At 35.0% G+C, this 18,155-nt stretch overlaps 1 protein-coding gene across 2 annotated transcripts; it reads right to left on the bottom strand.

Moving 5' to 3' along the window:
* Positions 1-598: 598 nt before the first annotated feature.
* LOC144448797 (phosphatidylserine decarboxylase proenzyme, mitochondrial-like) lies at positions 599-17,814 on the bottom strand. 2 transcript variants are annotated; one of them, XM_078139092.1, is made up of 6 exons: positions 17,534-17,814; positions 10,756-10,992; positions 4,821-4,982; positions 4,233-4,377; positions 3,743-3,903; positions 599-3,097 (listed from the first exon to the last, which is right to left on the bottom strand). In XM_078139092.1, the coding sequence occupies exons 1-6, from the start codon at positions 17,660-17,662 to the stop codon at positions 2,870-2,872; spliced, it is 1,062 nt and encodes a 353-aa protein (XP_077995218.1). In that variant the 5' UTR covers positions 17,663-17,814; the 3' UTR covers positions 599-2,869. The 2 variants fall into 2 exon arrangements, with proteins under 2 accessions (XP_077995218.1, XP_077995217.1); XM_078139091.1 differs by lacking the exon at positions 17,534-17,814 and adding an exon at positions 11,162-11,457.
* Between the last annotated feature and the right edge of the window lie 341 nt (positions 17,815-18,155).

Genomic DNA, 18,155 nt, shown 5'->3' with positions numbered 1-18,155 from the left:
TTACCAAGGTTTGTTGTCTAATACATCACTCTGTAATCTAGCCATGATATCTACCAATACACCAGGTTTATTTGCAACAGTGAACATTGTGTGCCCGTTCGGCAGCACTGTCAAAGTAAACTGTAATTCAACTCTGCTGCTGAGTAGACAATGTTGTTACTATTACAGCTAAATCTACATCAATGCATCCAGGCAAGTATCAAAAAGTAGTACTTCATCGTTCATACTTCGATTGGAAGCACTGTAATAGAAATTATGATAACGTTAGGAAGTCATGATGAATGCACTGCTCAGCAATCAACATGGTATTTTGGGCTATGTGACACCCTTGCGAAACACAGTATTGACAGATAAAGCTATGCAATAAGTGGCCAAAAAAGTGTAATGTAAGTGATGTGGGTGTGCATTGTACATGCTTGTAAGTTGTATACAAGTAAATGAAACTTCTACAGAGAAATCAAAACTCTTACACTACTTTGGGAATCTTTTTCAACTTTAAAATATTTGACTTGGTAAAGCCTTCATGTATTCTCCCCATCAACAAGTTTGGATTCTCGGAAAGGAAAGGCCACACACATGATAAATAAAGAACACGCTGTTGCAATGATTATTAATTTTATTTTTTAAAAATTATAATCCAAAAATTGAAGGTTCAATTTCAAGCAAATGTTTTAAATCAAACTGATCATTATTCAACATTCTTTCTACAAAATTGAAAAATGTTCCTGGATATTTTCTTTTTGATATCTCCCTGGCTATTTATTTTTGTTCACATATATATGAATATTTTTTTTCTGTAGGCACCCAAAATGACATGTCTGCATGCCAATCTGTTTTGACAGAGCAAGTTTTCTGGCCAGGTTTCAAGAGTATTACATATATTGCTGGTCTGAATGGCACCAAAGGTTATTCCACTGCTACTGCTGTATATGACCAGATTCAGAAACTTCCTATCAAATTAACCCTGTTAAGACAAGCCTTCACTGAAGACATACCCCCCAACATTTAAACTTGCAAATATTACTAAATAAAATTGACATCTGTTAAGCAGCAAAGGGACAATCCCACACAAGCTCAATACACTACTTTCGTTCCTTTAGGAGAATCACCCCTCCCCCTCCCCCTAAACAACCATTCACAAGTGCAACATCAGCACATTTACATATGATGTAAGCCATGATTAAAATTGTAGCGGTCACACCACTATGATCGATGCAATGTAAAAACATGATGGTAAACACATTAAAATACTACTGGAAACCCAGCACTGTATCTCACATTAGAAGTAAATTTAAATCAACTTCTCAACATCTTGGTGGTAAATACAGAACCTGTTATCATTGAAGGCATGAAAAGTTTCGAAATTTGATTAGAAGTGTGAAAATGAAGTTCAGCAATCGTACTGATGCCAGACCCCCCCCCCCCCCAAAATGAATGAAGTTTGTTTATTGAGCTTGTGTGACATTGTGCCATCATCACTAAATAAGCTGTTCTTTTTATCACTTTGCTTGCCAAACCAGACGTTATTACAAGCAAAATTTAAAATACATAAGACAAGGTACCGATCAACTGAAAGTTGCACAATCTAGCCCGTACAGAAAAGTGGTTGTTTAGCTTTCGAAATTAGGAACTTAACAATAGAGAATTGATTTATGCCGTTTACCATTAAAAATGATTTCAAAGAAATACTACTCTGGCAGTCAAGGTTTAGTGTACTAGGATTATACTCAACTAAAACTACTGGTGTGACATATTGGCACCACAGTTACCCACTTGTCAAATCCACCATACTGACAACAATAATTTTAGTTTGTATCTCGGCGTACCAAGCCCTTGATTGCCAGAGTACATGTAGTATCAATGCATGAGTTGAGGTCTGAAGAGAACATAAATTGACACATTTGTCAAATCGTGAATCATTCAACAATACTTCCTCATAATTTTAACCGAATATCTTTATTCAGGTACAGAATATTTCAGTAAGAATTTGGTTTCACTAATCTCTTCATGTCTGGGACATTTCAATATTTATTCAATTGGTTTGACCAAATTTACCAGGATCTTGTCCCGTATGGAATACACAAGTTATTACTCAGTACTTTAACATTTTGGAAAGAAAGTGATATCTGAAACCTCAACTTTGAAGGTAATGAGTTCAGATGTTGGAATATAATATAATATTTTGCACTTTACAATTTTTGAAGGTCAACATTCTACATTATTAATTTCATTTCGATATAATTTATGTGAAAATTTTTCATGATTAATACACTGCTTAGCTGTGTGGTCTGTTTACAGGACCTTTTTGCACTCAACTTTTCATAATATTATGTCATGGAATCGTCTCTGCCCACTTTTTTTCAGCCATCTTGGATTTACCCAGGATTCATAGTAAGGTCATGGGTCACAACCTTCACAAGTACCTATATTTGTCTTGAGATTAATTTGGAAATTAAATACAAAATTAGAGTACGACTTCGCATGGGTATTTGATATTCAAATTAAGCAGAAACCCAAGATGGCCGAAATAGATTTAATTTTAAATTAACACTATGTATCTGTTATTCTTACTCTCTTGTTGAGTAACTTTGGATTGCAGGAGGCAAGTAGTCTAAAGTTAAAAAGAAGTCATAGAGTATGCAAGGACGTCGGAGAAAGATGCAGGTTACAAAATAAACAGCTGGTGGCAATTTACATATAGCCGTTACTGTTGAGTTGGGTATTTTCTTTGGTACACTAGAGTTGCAGCATTATCAACATAACCCACTACTCCAATGCCAATCTCAAATCCCATCAAACAAAGCTCAATCTTCTTCCGCCAATATTGCTTTTTTGTGTGTAAGTATAGTTCTGAGTTCTCTTGGTTGTTTCACAGATTGCCGAGTTTTTCTCCAAAGCGTATTTTCTGTCCTGATTCAATAGTGAAGTCAAAATCTTTTGGTGCTTCAAATATCAACACAATTGTAGAACCAAGATTGAATTCACCTAGATTTTCTCCTTTCTTCATCGGGATACCTTCTTCTCGGTGTTGACAAGTTAGGTTTTTATCATGGAATGTATTCTTGTCAAATTTACCTACCATATTGGTTGACAGATCCTACAAGATAACCAAACAGAACATCAGATCACAACAACCAATCAGAGCCTGTCAATGATGTATATGCAAATGTAATATGCAAATTCAGTGTTATGACCATTTTAGCTAGCTCACCCTGTATTGTAAACTAGATTATGTGTCAGTGCTACCATTATAATTAATCAATGATGGTACGTATTCTTGTACTTGTAGGTGAAATTTACCTGCATTCCTGCAAATAACATGACTTTGACTGTTATGGACAAAAAGTACCTTCATTCCCATAAACTGCAGCCATTTTCACAAAGATTTGGCTGAGCAGATCATTTGTTTACCTTTATTTCATAATATGATGCATATGTACATGACATGTGATGGTACCTGGGGTACTGGTCATTCTTGATTATGTTCAAGTGTTTACCTTTGTTTCATAAGATATTGATTTGGTTGTGCAGTCTGTGTGATGTGTGGAAAATTTTCAATCAGCATTACAGGTCAATAACCTCATCTTTCAAAGGTCAAAGGTTACACAATGTTACTGTCTTCATAAAGTTTCACACACACGCATGCACACACAGCTTCATTCAACAACAGATTTTCAAGGGAACACTGGATTTCGATGCTTTCACTTTTGAAAATGTTGATGACCATAATTCATATACTAACCTTATCACAGTATATTTTAATGGAGCCTACATTGGTTGCACCTACTGCTGCCATTGAAAAGAAGCCATGCTTCCATTGACCATAGAGAACAACTCTCTCATTGTAATTAAATAGCCCTTTGATCCATCTAGCAATGCCTGGAGACACTGAAAACAGTTCACCTATAGAATGAAACAAGTAACGAGTAGTGTAATTAGTAGATATGCAATTAAAACTACCTTGTTATCCTGCTGGTTTATACAAATTCTTACAACTGCAATATGCTATACACACCAAGTATCATCATGTGACTTAGCAGACACAGGTATGTATTATTTGAGCAATGAATATTCAATGACTCCTTAGTACTTACTACCTTCAAATAAATAGTCATGAATATTACGCCATCTTGGAACTGACTGATGCCTACTTCATTATTTACCAGGGAAGTGTCTTCTATATGCTATAGTGTATACTATACAATGATATAAGCTATTGTTTTATTACTTACCAGGGAAGTGTCTCCTATAAGCTACAGTCCAATCAACAGGAGAATGAAATCTATGGTAGTCACCAGGTGCTAAGTACACTATACAATGATATAAGCTATTGCCTGGTTGAACAGTGACTGACTCCTGGTAAGCTTCATCTGACACCTATGAAGAAAACAAAAACATATATATATGTAAGAAACTTAACTGAGGTCTTGGATCTTGTTTCCAGTCTTAATAAAACAACCACAAGTTTACTGATTAGAGAAATTGCAATTGATGCAAATTCAGAGTTTACCACCATAGGGTTTTCTCAAAGCATATCGGCTGATTTGAATATGAACATAACCTATTGTTATGCTGATTAGTTTCTATTGTTTGGAGACATCCAAGTACACACTGGGGGGTTTGAATATGACGTATACTGATGAGGCAAATTAATGGCTACCGACATACTCTTTGTGCATACAAAGAATATGAATTTGTGGTACCAGGTGAAGTATGGAGGTTGAAAATGTACCAGACAGAAAAATGGCAGACTTATATGTACATTGCATATCTTGAAAAATTAGTCTTATGAATACATGTTAAGATTGATTGGTACTTACTTCCATGTCTGACATATAGTTAGATGCTGCCTTGTCATTATTGTTTGTCCAGGTATTTGGTCCTAGGAATACTTTCAATGAATAAGTTACACCTTTTACTTGTTCCACATGACTTCGTACTACTTTACCAAAATGTAGTACTTTACCATCTGCAGGACTGACCTGGAAGAAAACCAATATACAACTGTTCAGTTTCTGGAGCTGGTTAATCCTGTTTTTATCCCAACTTGTAGTTTTTGGTGTACAAACAAATACCCCCTTAGTTAAAAAGGCTGTACATCTTACTGACTGACAACTACATTCACAATTAGACATACATATACCCCTATTCAAGAATCACATAATATTTTCTAGCGGTTCGCAGAAAAGTGTGAAAATATTGTTTTTGTGGGCATGGTTAATGTAGTGCAGGGGGCATATGGGTTTTCGTGTGAAATGCATGTTAATTTTATGAAACATATATGGTTACGTTCATTATAGGACCACATATAAAAAAATACATGTTGGCAATTTTTATCTTCAAAATTAGTCTTAGGGGGCTAAAAATAAAATGAGGCCCCAAGACCCTATTCTTAACCATTGGTTAGGCAATGAAAACCCATGAATCCATGTGATTATAGTCAACTTCCATTGATCCAAACTCAAATTTTACAGAAGAGGATATGAACAATAAGCTCCAAAGCTTCGTTTTATTTATTGATGTAGTAACTAATGGATATGCAATATCATGTCTGGTAGCACAGAATTTTTCTTTCGACAAGGCGTGAAGGAACAGCAATCTAAAGTTTTGCCTTTATTCAAGGCATTCGGTTTACATCTGATATAAACATATTTTTGATCAATAGCATAGCATCAATTGAATCGTTACTATACAAAGTTATGTATTCGAGTGAATAGACCCAATGATTTTTATTCAAAACTACTGTCTAGTCTCTCACTCACGCCATTATGTCGTATGCATTGTCTACGTTTCTACTAGTATAGCTATTTGGTTGGAGTTACATGTCAATTCAAGAGAACAACATGAATAGACGTGTTCTCCGCTGTTACATTTGATTACGTTATTTCATCGAAATTCTAAAATAAAACAGGATAAAGGACAATGTAGCATAAAATAAAGATGATAAATTCAGTATCTGAAGAATATCTTTTCTAATATTTCAAAGGAACAATATGAATATTATACATATTTAGTTTAGTTATTCAGCGTGAAGGCACTCTTACATTCGATTACGCAACGAACTTCCTCTTGGTCAGTCATGAATAAAGGTTGAAAGTAACAGCAGAGACACATCTGTTGTAAGTATTCATTGCAGATTTGAATGTCGTGTACTAGTATATGTTTTGTTGTATTGTCATGTGTGTTGGCGATTTTTCGCCCAAAACTCAACATATAATCTATACACTGAAAGTTTATTTTTAGGACCAGACAGACTATTACGTTGCATTATATAAGGTTACACTCAAATGTTATGTTACAACATGACAAACTTTCACAGACACAGACAAACTGATAAAAGAGTCGCGTGAACCACAGACAAGTACATGTATGTGCATGAACCTACAACAGAGGGGCGCGCCCAGTGTTGTTTTTGTACCAATATTTGTCAGTTTGATAGTGATAAGAAGTAGACTTTTTTCGTTCTGATCACAGGCGTTTCTATATAACTCCTGCAATGGTAGTATATGTACAAATATACAGCGTCAAAATGATTTAATGTGTATGTATACATATAATGGGAATATTGATTAACGTTCAGTATATGCAGTTGTCATGGGGAGGGTCATGTTTTACAAAATGGGACAAAGGGGAGGGTCACTTTTTACGAATGGAGAATGGGGGAGGGTCATGTTTTTCAGACCATGTGTGATTTCCTCCGCCCCCTGTAAATACTGAAGGCTCCCTAAACCAACCAGAGTATTCATAGTAACTGAAATAATTCATGGTTGGCATACATTTTTGAAAGAATAGCAATCAGCAACATCAAACAATACAGGAAATCAAATAAACCTGAAGCATCATACATAATATGCAAATAAATAAGCCAGAATTTATAATATTGTGATTAAAATACAAAATTATACAACCGTCTACAAGTTTATCGTCTACAGGATGCCCATAAGTACATTTATACAGATATAAAGCAATCGTACAGTTCACATATTTTAATTTGCCATCAATATACAGAAAAACCATGATTTTACATCATTTATGAAATTGCTGCAAAAATTACCCTTAATATTGAAATAAAAATTGCCAACATATATTTTTTAATTGCTCAAATGATGGGGAACACAATGAGATATGTTGGCAAAAATTAACATGAATTTCACACGAAACCCAAAAATCTGCCATATGCCCCCGCACTAATGTAGCTATGTTGAGCCTTAGAGAGGCTTTTGAAGTTTTGTTCTTTTGGATACAAATGAAGTAAAATAAGTGGCAAGGTGATGCCACAGTGATGTTGATGTAATCTCGTGTGGTGGGGTTTTCATGACCAGTGATTGGTTACAAGTTTGGGAGTCATTTGATTGGCTACAGCATTAGACGGTTAGCGTGACTTCGAGAAGTGGTGCCATTCCAGGCTCATGCACGTAGGTAGGAGGCAGACATGGCAAGGGGCCAACCACCCCCCCCCCACCCCCACCCCCCTCCCACTACCACCACCTCTTTTGTAATATTCCAGAATTTTCTCTTTCTTGAGAAACACATGATATATCAATAACAATCAATGTCTTGTGGTACACTTGGTAACACTTGTGCTTTTCTGATTCTTTCCAATGCAATGTAAGGTTTTTTCTCTGTTTTTTTTAGTGCCAAGTGATAAACCATGTGAGGTTATTGACATATAAAATGTTCAAGCATCTACATACTATAACATACATATCTTGTACTGATTTGATATTGTGCTTCCTAACCCAAGAATAAAACATGAGAGCTTCCTCCTCCAGAATAAAACATGAGAGCTTCCTCCAGAATAAAACATGAGAGCTTCCTCCAGAATAATACATGTGAGCTTCCTCCTCCAGAATAAAACATGTGAGCTTCCTCCTCCAGAATAAAACATGAGAGCTTCCTCCTCTATGTATTGTACTCCGAGGTTAAATTCTGCAAGTTACATGCTTTGTTTATATGTTACTTGTACGCCAACACCTTTATTTTGAACACAACTTGAGTATTTATTTATAGTATTATATCCAGCATGATTTCAATTAGATCGCATGGCCTGAGAATGGAATGTTGCACAGTAAATGAATAAACAACTACTTGAATGCTACAAAAACCTTATTTTATGGATTCATAAATCTTTTCATAAGTCTTTTTGGTGATCACAAATTTCTGAAATCGATAGACTTCTTTCCCATTTGGTGGTTGTTGTCACAACCAGAAATGATCGTACATTTTAATGATTTGACGAACTCGCATTGATTAAGTTTACGACATGGGAAAAAGGTGCGGTGGGGAGGAGTTATGAAATATTTGTTTTAGTGAAGCATATTATACTCTATGGGATATACAACCCATACCACCAAAGTAAAGCGTTTTCTGTATGTACCACACTTGTTTATAGCATCCATATCAAGTGTTTCATTTGCTAATTGACCATATTAGAAAGGCCACATGCTAGGCTTGTAAATATACAAATTGAAAGAGTATACTTTTACACTTGATATGAATGCTATATAAATGAGTGTAGCACATAGAGAAAGTGCTTTACTTCAGTGTTACTGGTTGTAAAAGTTTAGGGTATCTGAAAACATGTTTGTTGTAATGGAATGATCACTATAAGAGGGGTCATAGTACTGAGGTTTACGTTTCAGAGTATATACTATATGGTAGGTCAATGTTTTTTTATCGACTAAGATATGTTGTGTTGTTCAGCCCTCTCAGGTTTATTAACTTAGTGAGTGCACGCAACGTCTATATCTTACAGACCATGGTTTTAGTGAATGGTAAACTTTCACAAGGTTATACAAGTTATTTTTAGGTAATGAAATCAACCTTTGGTATGCTACAATCATAATTCAATTCCTTGATGATTACGCCACTTAGTACAGTCAATATTATTGCAATAGGTCTTATGATAGATCATGAGGTGTCTGAAACTGATGATACATTGTGTTTACAAAACAAAATGTCCGACAATTCTCAAATATAATTACAGTCCTGCTTGTAGATGAACAGTCTGCATGGTACACCTGTGACAGAGAGATGGCGGAATGGCACGATGCATCTTACAGTCTAGCAGACGGAGTACAGTACATAATTCTGACGTTGTCACTAAAGATTTGCGGACATCATGGCATGGATAGCCTAGAATCTGGACAATTAGGGATTTTGAATTTTGGTTTCCCCAACTTATAGTTGTAATAGGGAAATAACAGATTCAAAACTTTCATTTGTATGGATTTCAGGCTATAGCTGGGACTATTGTAGTTGTGGCAATTAGACAGTTGATTTATCACTTAATTTTTTGCTGCTGGACCAGTAAATTCTTTAGTTACTTGCATTGCTAGCAAGTCCAGGTTTAGTGCCTATTTATTTGCAGTCAGAGAAAGGACAAGGGGATTGTCAGAATCAAGTCCTAACTCACTCTGTCTGCTACAGTGCTAGTCTAGTTTCTGACAGACTGTATTCCATACAGTTATCATCATACTATACTGTCTAGTCAATCCCATTACTCAAGGCGTTAATTGTGGTTCAACCCCACGGTGGGCGAAGGGTGAACGGCACACGTCAGTAGTAATCCATCACAAATTAACAGGCTGTCGTCATCTTTCTTATGTCTCTAGGATCTAGGACTGATATGATATGAAAATGTCTAACCACCTCCTGTCTGTTTAAACTAAAATCATGTGGGGACGAGACAACATCATCATGTTTATATGAATGCTGTTGGGGGGAGCACAGAATTCTGTGCGAGAGTAACGGGATTGACTAGATGGTATAGTATGCAGATAACATAGTACGGAATACAGTCCATCAGGAACTAGACTATCTGTATGCAAGCATGGCTAAGATTATTTCACACATACTTTTATTACTTTATAAGTACTTGATATGTCCAAATGACAAATGAAAAGCTTCAACATTCACAAAACTATATTAATATTAATATTAAAAATTTAATCAGTAAAATTCATCCTTACAAATTTGTGATGTCAAATGCCAAACCTAAAAGTCCATTTTTATAAAAAAAACAATTCTCTATATTTATATACCATGTAGTTTATGTTTTCAAAATAAATATGATACAAATATCGTTATCTGTAATCAATAAACTTCTTATCAGTTATATTTAAGGACTGTATTTAGGTAGTTCTTGACCTTTGACCTATCTGACAGCTATAGAACTAAATCTGTACTGGGTTCAAAGATCTAATGACGGACAATATCCTGTTCAATATATTGTGAGTCACACAATAACAATATACTCCCTTCTAAAAACTTGTCCACCATCATATTTTCATATCATTCAAAATTTATTATTTTTTTACTTTTAGAGTCAAGCAATTACCACAAGGTCCTATTTTGATATGACACATCATGGTCAATATCTAAATTTTTAAATACGTACTTGACCACTCAAAATACACATTTTACTTTTTTGAGTCAAGAAATTAACAATCCCATTTTTTTCTTTCAATAACACTCTCGGCTCCACACCAATCCAAGATACTAAACTATATTCAATAGTAAGATTCAAAGCCACGGATAGCATCTAGCCTACCCAAAATTATGAACAGGGACACCCCTGGACCATATTTCATTTTAAGACACTTGTCATGTACAGGAGAATCTAGTCTAGTGCTATCTGGGGCATCAACTCTCATGATCTCTCTTTATAGAGATGATTTGATATCATATTAGCACATGGAGTAAGAGGAGTCTGGCAACCAAATTAATACACAGAATAAAAATTATGGTACTTACAACACTGTGTTCTTTGTCTAATGGTCGAACACTTGGCTTCAGTTGTCTGCGAAAAAATTCTTGTAAATTTTTATAATACTGTAGATCTTCTATTGCAGCTTCAGAGATATTACAATTAAATAACCAGACATAAAGTTGATAGATTGGTGTCCTCAACCACTGTGGTACTTCTACATTGTTCACTTGGCCCCAAAGGCGTGATGTAAAACGAAGAGGAATTTTTCTGTACAAGTTGATCTGTCGATGAAAAAAAAGATAAACAAAATATACAAGTGAAACATAGAAAGAAATAAGCAAAGCAAAATTTGCATATTTACTACATAATAATACAACTTGCTGTAATTTCCCAAAACAAAGTTACAAATAAACACAAAAAAATTTACACTGAAAATTTTTGCCATCTTACCCTCTGGCGACTAGGTGCTGTCCTTAACAGCAACAACAACTGTAACTGTGCTGTTGTGAGAGGCAGACGTTTGCCAATTTTAGATCTCCACTTTGTCAACCGTTTCATTGGAAATTTCAGCACCGAAGAACTAAATTTAAACTTTTTGGGCAATTTCAATCTTTTGGGAGTCATCCTACCGCAGAGTCTGACAGCAGACGACAACTGCTTCTTTAGAATTTTCATATTGTATGATAATTCCACACTACAAAATAGTCCACAGGATATAAACTGTCAACAACAACTACTGAGAAATATGAATTCTGTGTACAATTATATAATAACTTCACAACTAAAAATAATCCTCAATGACGCATGATTAAATGACGGTGGTTCAGTCGAGGTTGACGCTTGAATAACGTAAATACTGATATATATAGAAAAGAGATGTATATGCCTGTACTGTACTCCCGATATGTTTTGCTACAGCTCATTAGCATACAATTGTATTCCCCTACACATCATTTTACAAACAAACAACATTTCATAACCTGTGATGACCTTTATACTTTAATATATTCTTTCCCTACAACAACTAGTTTGACCCTGCATCGAAATCAAAAGCATCAAAAAGCATCAAAATCATTCATTCCTAGCGTGTTCAATTCCAAAGTCCATTATGTCCCTCACTGATCTATGCTTCCTCGGCCATACTAAAATGGAACAGCCCGACGTGCTCGGTTCCTGTTTCTATGCATTGTGGGTAAATCTGAAACATCAGGAGATGTGTGATGTCACAACTCACCCCATGTTTCGCAACATGCTGACTGCATACTTAATGAGATACACACAACAGGCAACAGTTGTAACATGCCATAATGCCTGATACTTCACTACAAAGTCAGAGAATAAATCTCAGTTTCAAACAAACTGAATTCCCTTCTTCCCTGGGATTTTAGAAAATATATGTATAAAAATTATTGGTGTTTTTAAAAAAAAAAATTGTTTAAACCTCAGATAAAGACACCATCATTTTTTTAAATAACTTGTATGTCGTATGGTTCATTGGTTGCCTGTCAGTCTGCTGGGTTAACTTGAAAGACCACATATATAGTTCTAAAATAATTATACATAATCTAATTTTTTTAGTAGGAAAGACATCAGGCCCAAAAAACATTTACAACAAGCTGCCTCAAAAGCAGAAGAGATACTATGTATATTTTCAACAGATAAGAATTAATAGTTCAATGCCCTTTCCAAGGTTACAAATTTCCTAAAACATGAACAAGTTTCTACATTGCCCTTTGTGGAAGGTGACCTATCTTAATCAGTTACTGCTCAGTGCTGGATTATCTTGAACAAGTATTCTCTGTGGGGGCAAGATGACAGTCCAGATCATCAAAAAGCCAAGTATAAAACTGAACACAATCTTTGACCTCGAGATATATAGACTCAACCCTCAGTGTATCAAGCTCCTAGCTGTACTATTTGATAGGTTGACTTCACTTTAGAATAATGCATAAAATTTTTTTTTTGAAATATAAGAGCAACAACATGCATGATTCATTAACAGAAAACATGTCAAATTTTATTTGTGAATACTGAGAGTGAGACATTGAAATTTAGGTAGTTTGAAAAAAAAAATCAAATAGTCTATATTATAATTATTGAATTGAACTGACTTCTTTATTCACCTGTTTTGTGGTGATAACAGTGAACTTGAGGATTGAATGTAAAGTGTATTATGCCTACAGTTATTTTGTTTTGTTTGATCATAGATAGTAGTGCGGGGGCATATGGCAGATTTTTGGGTTTCGTGTGAAATTCATGTTAATTTTTGCCAACATATCTCATTGTGTTCCCCATCATCTGAGCAATTAAAAAATATATGTTGGCAATTTTTATTTCAATATTAAGGGTAATTTTTGCAGCAATTTCATAAATGATGTAAAATCATGATTTGTCTGTATATTGATGGCAAATTAAAATATGTGAACTGTACAATTGCTTTATATCTGTATAAATGTACTTATGGGCATTCTGTAGACGATAAACTTGTAGACTGTTGTATAATTTTGCATTTTAATCACAATATTATAAATTCTGGCTTATTTATTTGCATATCATTTGCATATTATGTATGATGCTTCAGGTTTATTTGATTTCCTGTATTGTTTGATGTTGCTGATTGCTATTCTTTCAAAAATGTATGCCAACCATGAATTATTTCAGTTACTATGAATACTCTGGTTGGTTTAGGGAGCCTTCAATATTTACAGGGGGCGGAGGAAATCACACATGGTCTGTTAAGAAAAACATGACCCTCCCCCATTCTCCATTCGTAAAAAGTGACCCTCCCCTTTGTCCCATTTTGTAAAACATGACCCTCCCCATGACAACTGCATATACTGAACGTTAATCAATATTCCCATTATATGTACACATACACATTAAATCATTTTGACGCTGTATATTCGTACATATACTACCATTGCAGGAGTTATATAGAAACGCCTGTGATCAGAACGAAAAAAAGTCTACTTCTTATCACTATCAAACTGACAAATATTGGTACAAAAACAACACCGGGCGCGCCCCTCTGTTCATGCACACACATGTACTTGTCTGTGGTTCACGCGACTCTTTTATCGGTTTGTCTGTGTCTGTGAAAGTTTGTCATGTTGTAACATAACATTTGAGTGTAAGCTTATATAATGCAACGTAATAGTCTGTCTGGTCCTAAAAATAAACTTTCAGTGTATAGATTATATGTTGAGTTTTGGGCAAAAAATCGCCATCACACATGACAATACAACAAAACATGTCCTAGTACACGACATTCAAATCTGCAATGAATACTTACAATAGATGTGATCGTGGAGTTTGTAGTTTAGCAACTCCGCTTGCGTACGGTCCTTTTCGAATTCTCTTGAACTGATTTTGAAATCTAAACGACAGAAGTCGCTTGTTATCAAGTGTACATACACACATTAAAAATATTCCTTTTCAGATCTGGCATCTGGTTTTAATATGTATCTACACATGTAGTATTGAATGCTGGACAGGTACATTCTACACAGGATATAGAGTCCAAGTTTAGGTCTACACAAAATTAGAAATTTTACCTCAATATTAGCATACAAGTTACATAAATTGGATCTCCTGCAAATATTAGATAGAAAAGAAACATCACTCAGTAAAACACATTTTAGAAACCTTCAGAATGTTTCACCCCCACTTTTGACCAATTGAGATACATTCTAGAGCAATGGAAAAAGTCAATATGGCAGCTACTTTAGAATGTTTTTGTTATTTGTTCTGTATTCAGTTCTCCCTCTATGTTCTGTAGAAATATCATGTTAAAAAGTAAATGAATCGTTGTTAAAGGCATTTCATGAGTGCTCATTAATTTCCCACTTTGCAATGGTGTCAAAATGAGATAGACTTAGTCATCAAGTTGGCATGTGACTACTTATTCCCAGCAATAAAGGTTATTTGTGTATGAGAATTACCAAAAGATGTAGAAGGGTACATTCCATGTTGTTTATGTTGAGGATTTGAATGTCAGATTTTATTTGAGTAATAAAAAACTTGGAATGATGGCTAACAATGCAATAAAATTTGATTTAAGATACTATTTTCTGGTGAGTTGGTGGTTGGGGTTGGGTGGTACATTAGAATGCATCTCTGCTGTTACTTTCAACCTTTATTCATGACTGACCAAGAGGAAGTTCGTTGCGTAATCGAATGTAAGAGTGCCTCCACGCTGAATAACTAAACTAAATATGTATATATTCATATTGTTCCTTTGAAATATTAGAAAAGATATTCTTCAGATACTGAATCTATCATCTTTATTTTATGCTACATTGTCCTTTATCCTGTTTTATTTTAGAATTTCGATGAAATAACGTAATCAAATGTAACAGCGGAGAACACATCTATTCATGTTGTTCCCTTGAATTGACATGTAACTCCAACCAAATAGCTATACTAGTAGAAACGTAGACAATTATTTAAATATGAAGTAAGGTGATTTAGCATACAAAATCAAAAGCCCACAATGGTGGACTAGTTAAATCTAGTCACTGGAATGAATTACATGTATACAAGGTCAATAATAGTATTTTTTCACAACAAAGTATAAAACCATAAATTTTTACATAAACATTCAAGAATGGAAATTTCAATAAAAAACATTTATTTTACAGCTGATAATGATTTCTCAAAGTACAAAGTCTAAAGATTAATGTGTTGAGAACATCAGATGTGTTTTAACCTCTACTAAAAGGACATAAGAACAAAGGTTAACAGCACAATTGTTAATATCCACTCATACACATTGTTAATTTTCACCTCTTTGATATCTTTACATGGACCTTTAAGTAGTTTATTGAAGTAATTCAATATTTCATACTGTTATTAACATCTTATGATTATGACAGTTTGAATTATTATTAGGAGAGAACACTTGAAATATTTTCATTTTTCCCACTAAATGAGTACGGCTTTGAAGGTATTTCCTAATTCAAAAAACAAAAAGACAAACTGGACAGTGGAAGCCTTGAATGAGTATTTGTATTGTGATTTCATTGTAGGAATGGAGCACCAGCAGAAATGGTATAAAAGTAAAGTTTTCATGGTATGTATAGGCTAGTAAATCTTGTATAGTTCCAGATCAGCCAACCGTTATAATGAATGGTACCACTGCTGACAGGTATGCTGTTTCCCTTAAAATGAGCCCAGACGCTTTCCCCAAAACAGTACATAGTAGTCTGGATTTTTCACTTGGTTGACTTTGGCTATATATCCTCTCAATAGTCATTTAGACTTTTGAATTTAATAGTTTTCTTTAATGAAGAGTTGGGAGGGGGGGGGGCATAAACTCTAGCTGACTTTTTAAATCTAACTTGTTGAGTGTTGAAAATAACCAAGGGAAGGATTTAGGCTATGTAAATAGTGGAGCTGACAAGAGGATTCTATTGTTCCACATATTTGTACAGTATATGATGTCTTAGAAATGTTATGTGGGACTGGTCATTTGGGGAGAGGTTATACATGTAGTAGGGAAAAATTGGGGTTTTCTTTACCTTTGTAAGATGGCAGTCAGTCAGTGAAACCCAATGTCTCAGTGACTAGACCTGGTGTTACTATCTCAAGAAGCTCTTTCTTAAGTGTTGAGTTTCTTGAGATAGTAACACCAAGAAAAGTAATACAAAGTTAAATCTAGACAATCACAAAAAAGAAAATCCTCTTTTCCCAAAAAATAAATTTACCCTATTCACATGATTTGACCAAACAATATTTCTCACATTTCGAAATGTGTGACACTGTTAAAATCACACGAGTAAAAAAGTAAAAAAGGCATTTTTTTTCACAAATATTATTGTGAAAAGTACAACATTCTAAATGCTGTTTATCACAAAAATAATTCAGACCATGTGAGCAAGTCCGTGAAACAAAACTGTTCAAGAAGCCATACAACCACCCTTTCAGACAGGACTTTGTTCCCTTGACATCAAGAAGTCAACAAACTTCAAAAATGCGTCAAAATAACCACGCGTTATGCTAAGCCAACCCTGATTGTTGGCTACAAGTACAACACTACACCCAGGATATTACTTAGAATTCTGCTTTCATCATCGTGGTATTGGCGCCGTAGAAAATAAGAGTAGAGCGTAATAACGCAGAAATGGATTCCACGCTACAAATAACATAAAATTAACAAATGACAAAATATTGAGCGAAATATCCCCCTGTACTCCTGAAGACCGGGTGACATGCTACGAGTTGTCGGATCGTGGACTGACAACACTACACTGACGTGTGTCTGTGTCTCGTAGTAATTACATTTTTGAGGATAATACTATGTCTGCACCAGAACATAAATTAGAATAATACCAAGGCCAAGTATAATGACATTGTCTGCTCAAGCGCGTACATCTAACCGGTGAAAATTTTCGAGACATCTCATTGACAATGTCATAATTTTCAAGAACATGACCGCGCCCCATAATCTTACGATAGTAGTTTCATTTCTTTGCTCTTACCCATTTACACATAGAAATTTCAACAGTCTTCTCTCTCAATAATGCATGGTGTGTTTCTTACACGCCGAACAAACGAAACTGGTATTTCCGAGTAAAATATACGTGAATCTAGTCGGTGATAGTAACTGTGAATAATCCATTCACACACACAACATAATAAATTATTCAGGTGTCGAAAATACATTATCCAAGTTGACATTTAATACGATGCAAAACTACATTATATCACGTTTAACAGCCGCATGTAAAACGTCGATTTCATTTACACTAACATTCAAATATTGTGCGCCAATTAATAGGTGTGCTGAACGGAGGACTATGAAGAAAGGGTGTACTAACGAACCTGGAGACGAGACCATTCCCAAAAATTCCATAGCTTTAGCACCAGAAAGGTTGGTAGTAGGCTTGTTAGCGTTGCCGTCACCGTCCACAGATCAGGGAAAATGTACTCAATTGGTAACCACTCTTCCATTTTGACGGTTATTTATTTCATAGGATTTTTGGACAATTTAGACGGAGAATTCCGTATATATTTAACCTAAAACATCCATAACAGAGAGCGGTTGGTACAGACAGTCACGCCTTTGAGGTGAAGCGGCGAAATACGATGATAAAAGCTCTCACGGGCCAGTCACTCAATAATAAACCTGTTGAAATGTCATCAACAGAGGGCGCAATACAAGTGACATGCATAGTGACTTGGAGCATTGGAGAATGACAAATTAATATCCAACAAGATACACCAGTGTAAAAGTACGGCACTAAAATTAACTTCTGCATTCAAATTTCAATACTTTAAATTGTTCGAGTTTGGGTAGGTACAGTGCACATCACATTTTTTACAGCTCCTCTTACTAATTCTGACTTGAAGGAAGAGATTGTAAGAAATCGAGAATATAACCAAAATCTTGCTTTTTCCTTTTTTCCTACTGCAGTACTGTCACCTTCATGCCATTTTCAGGGAA

The sequence above is a fragment of the Glandiceps talaboti genome, chromosome 18, assembly GCF_964340395.1.
Source record: "Glandiceps talaboti chromosome 18, keGlaTala1.1, whole genome shotgun sequence".
Taxonomy (NCBI): Eukaryota; Metazoa; Hemichordata; class Enteropneusta; family Spengelidae; genus Glandiceps; species Glandiceps talaboti.
The sequence above is the reverse complement of the archived record's forward strand: the minus strand, read 5'-3'. Positions and strand labels throughout refer to the sequence as shown.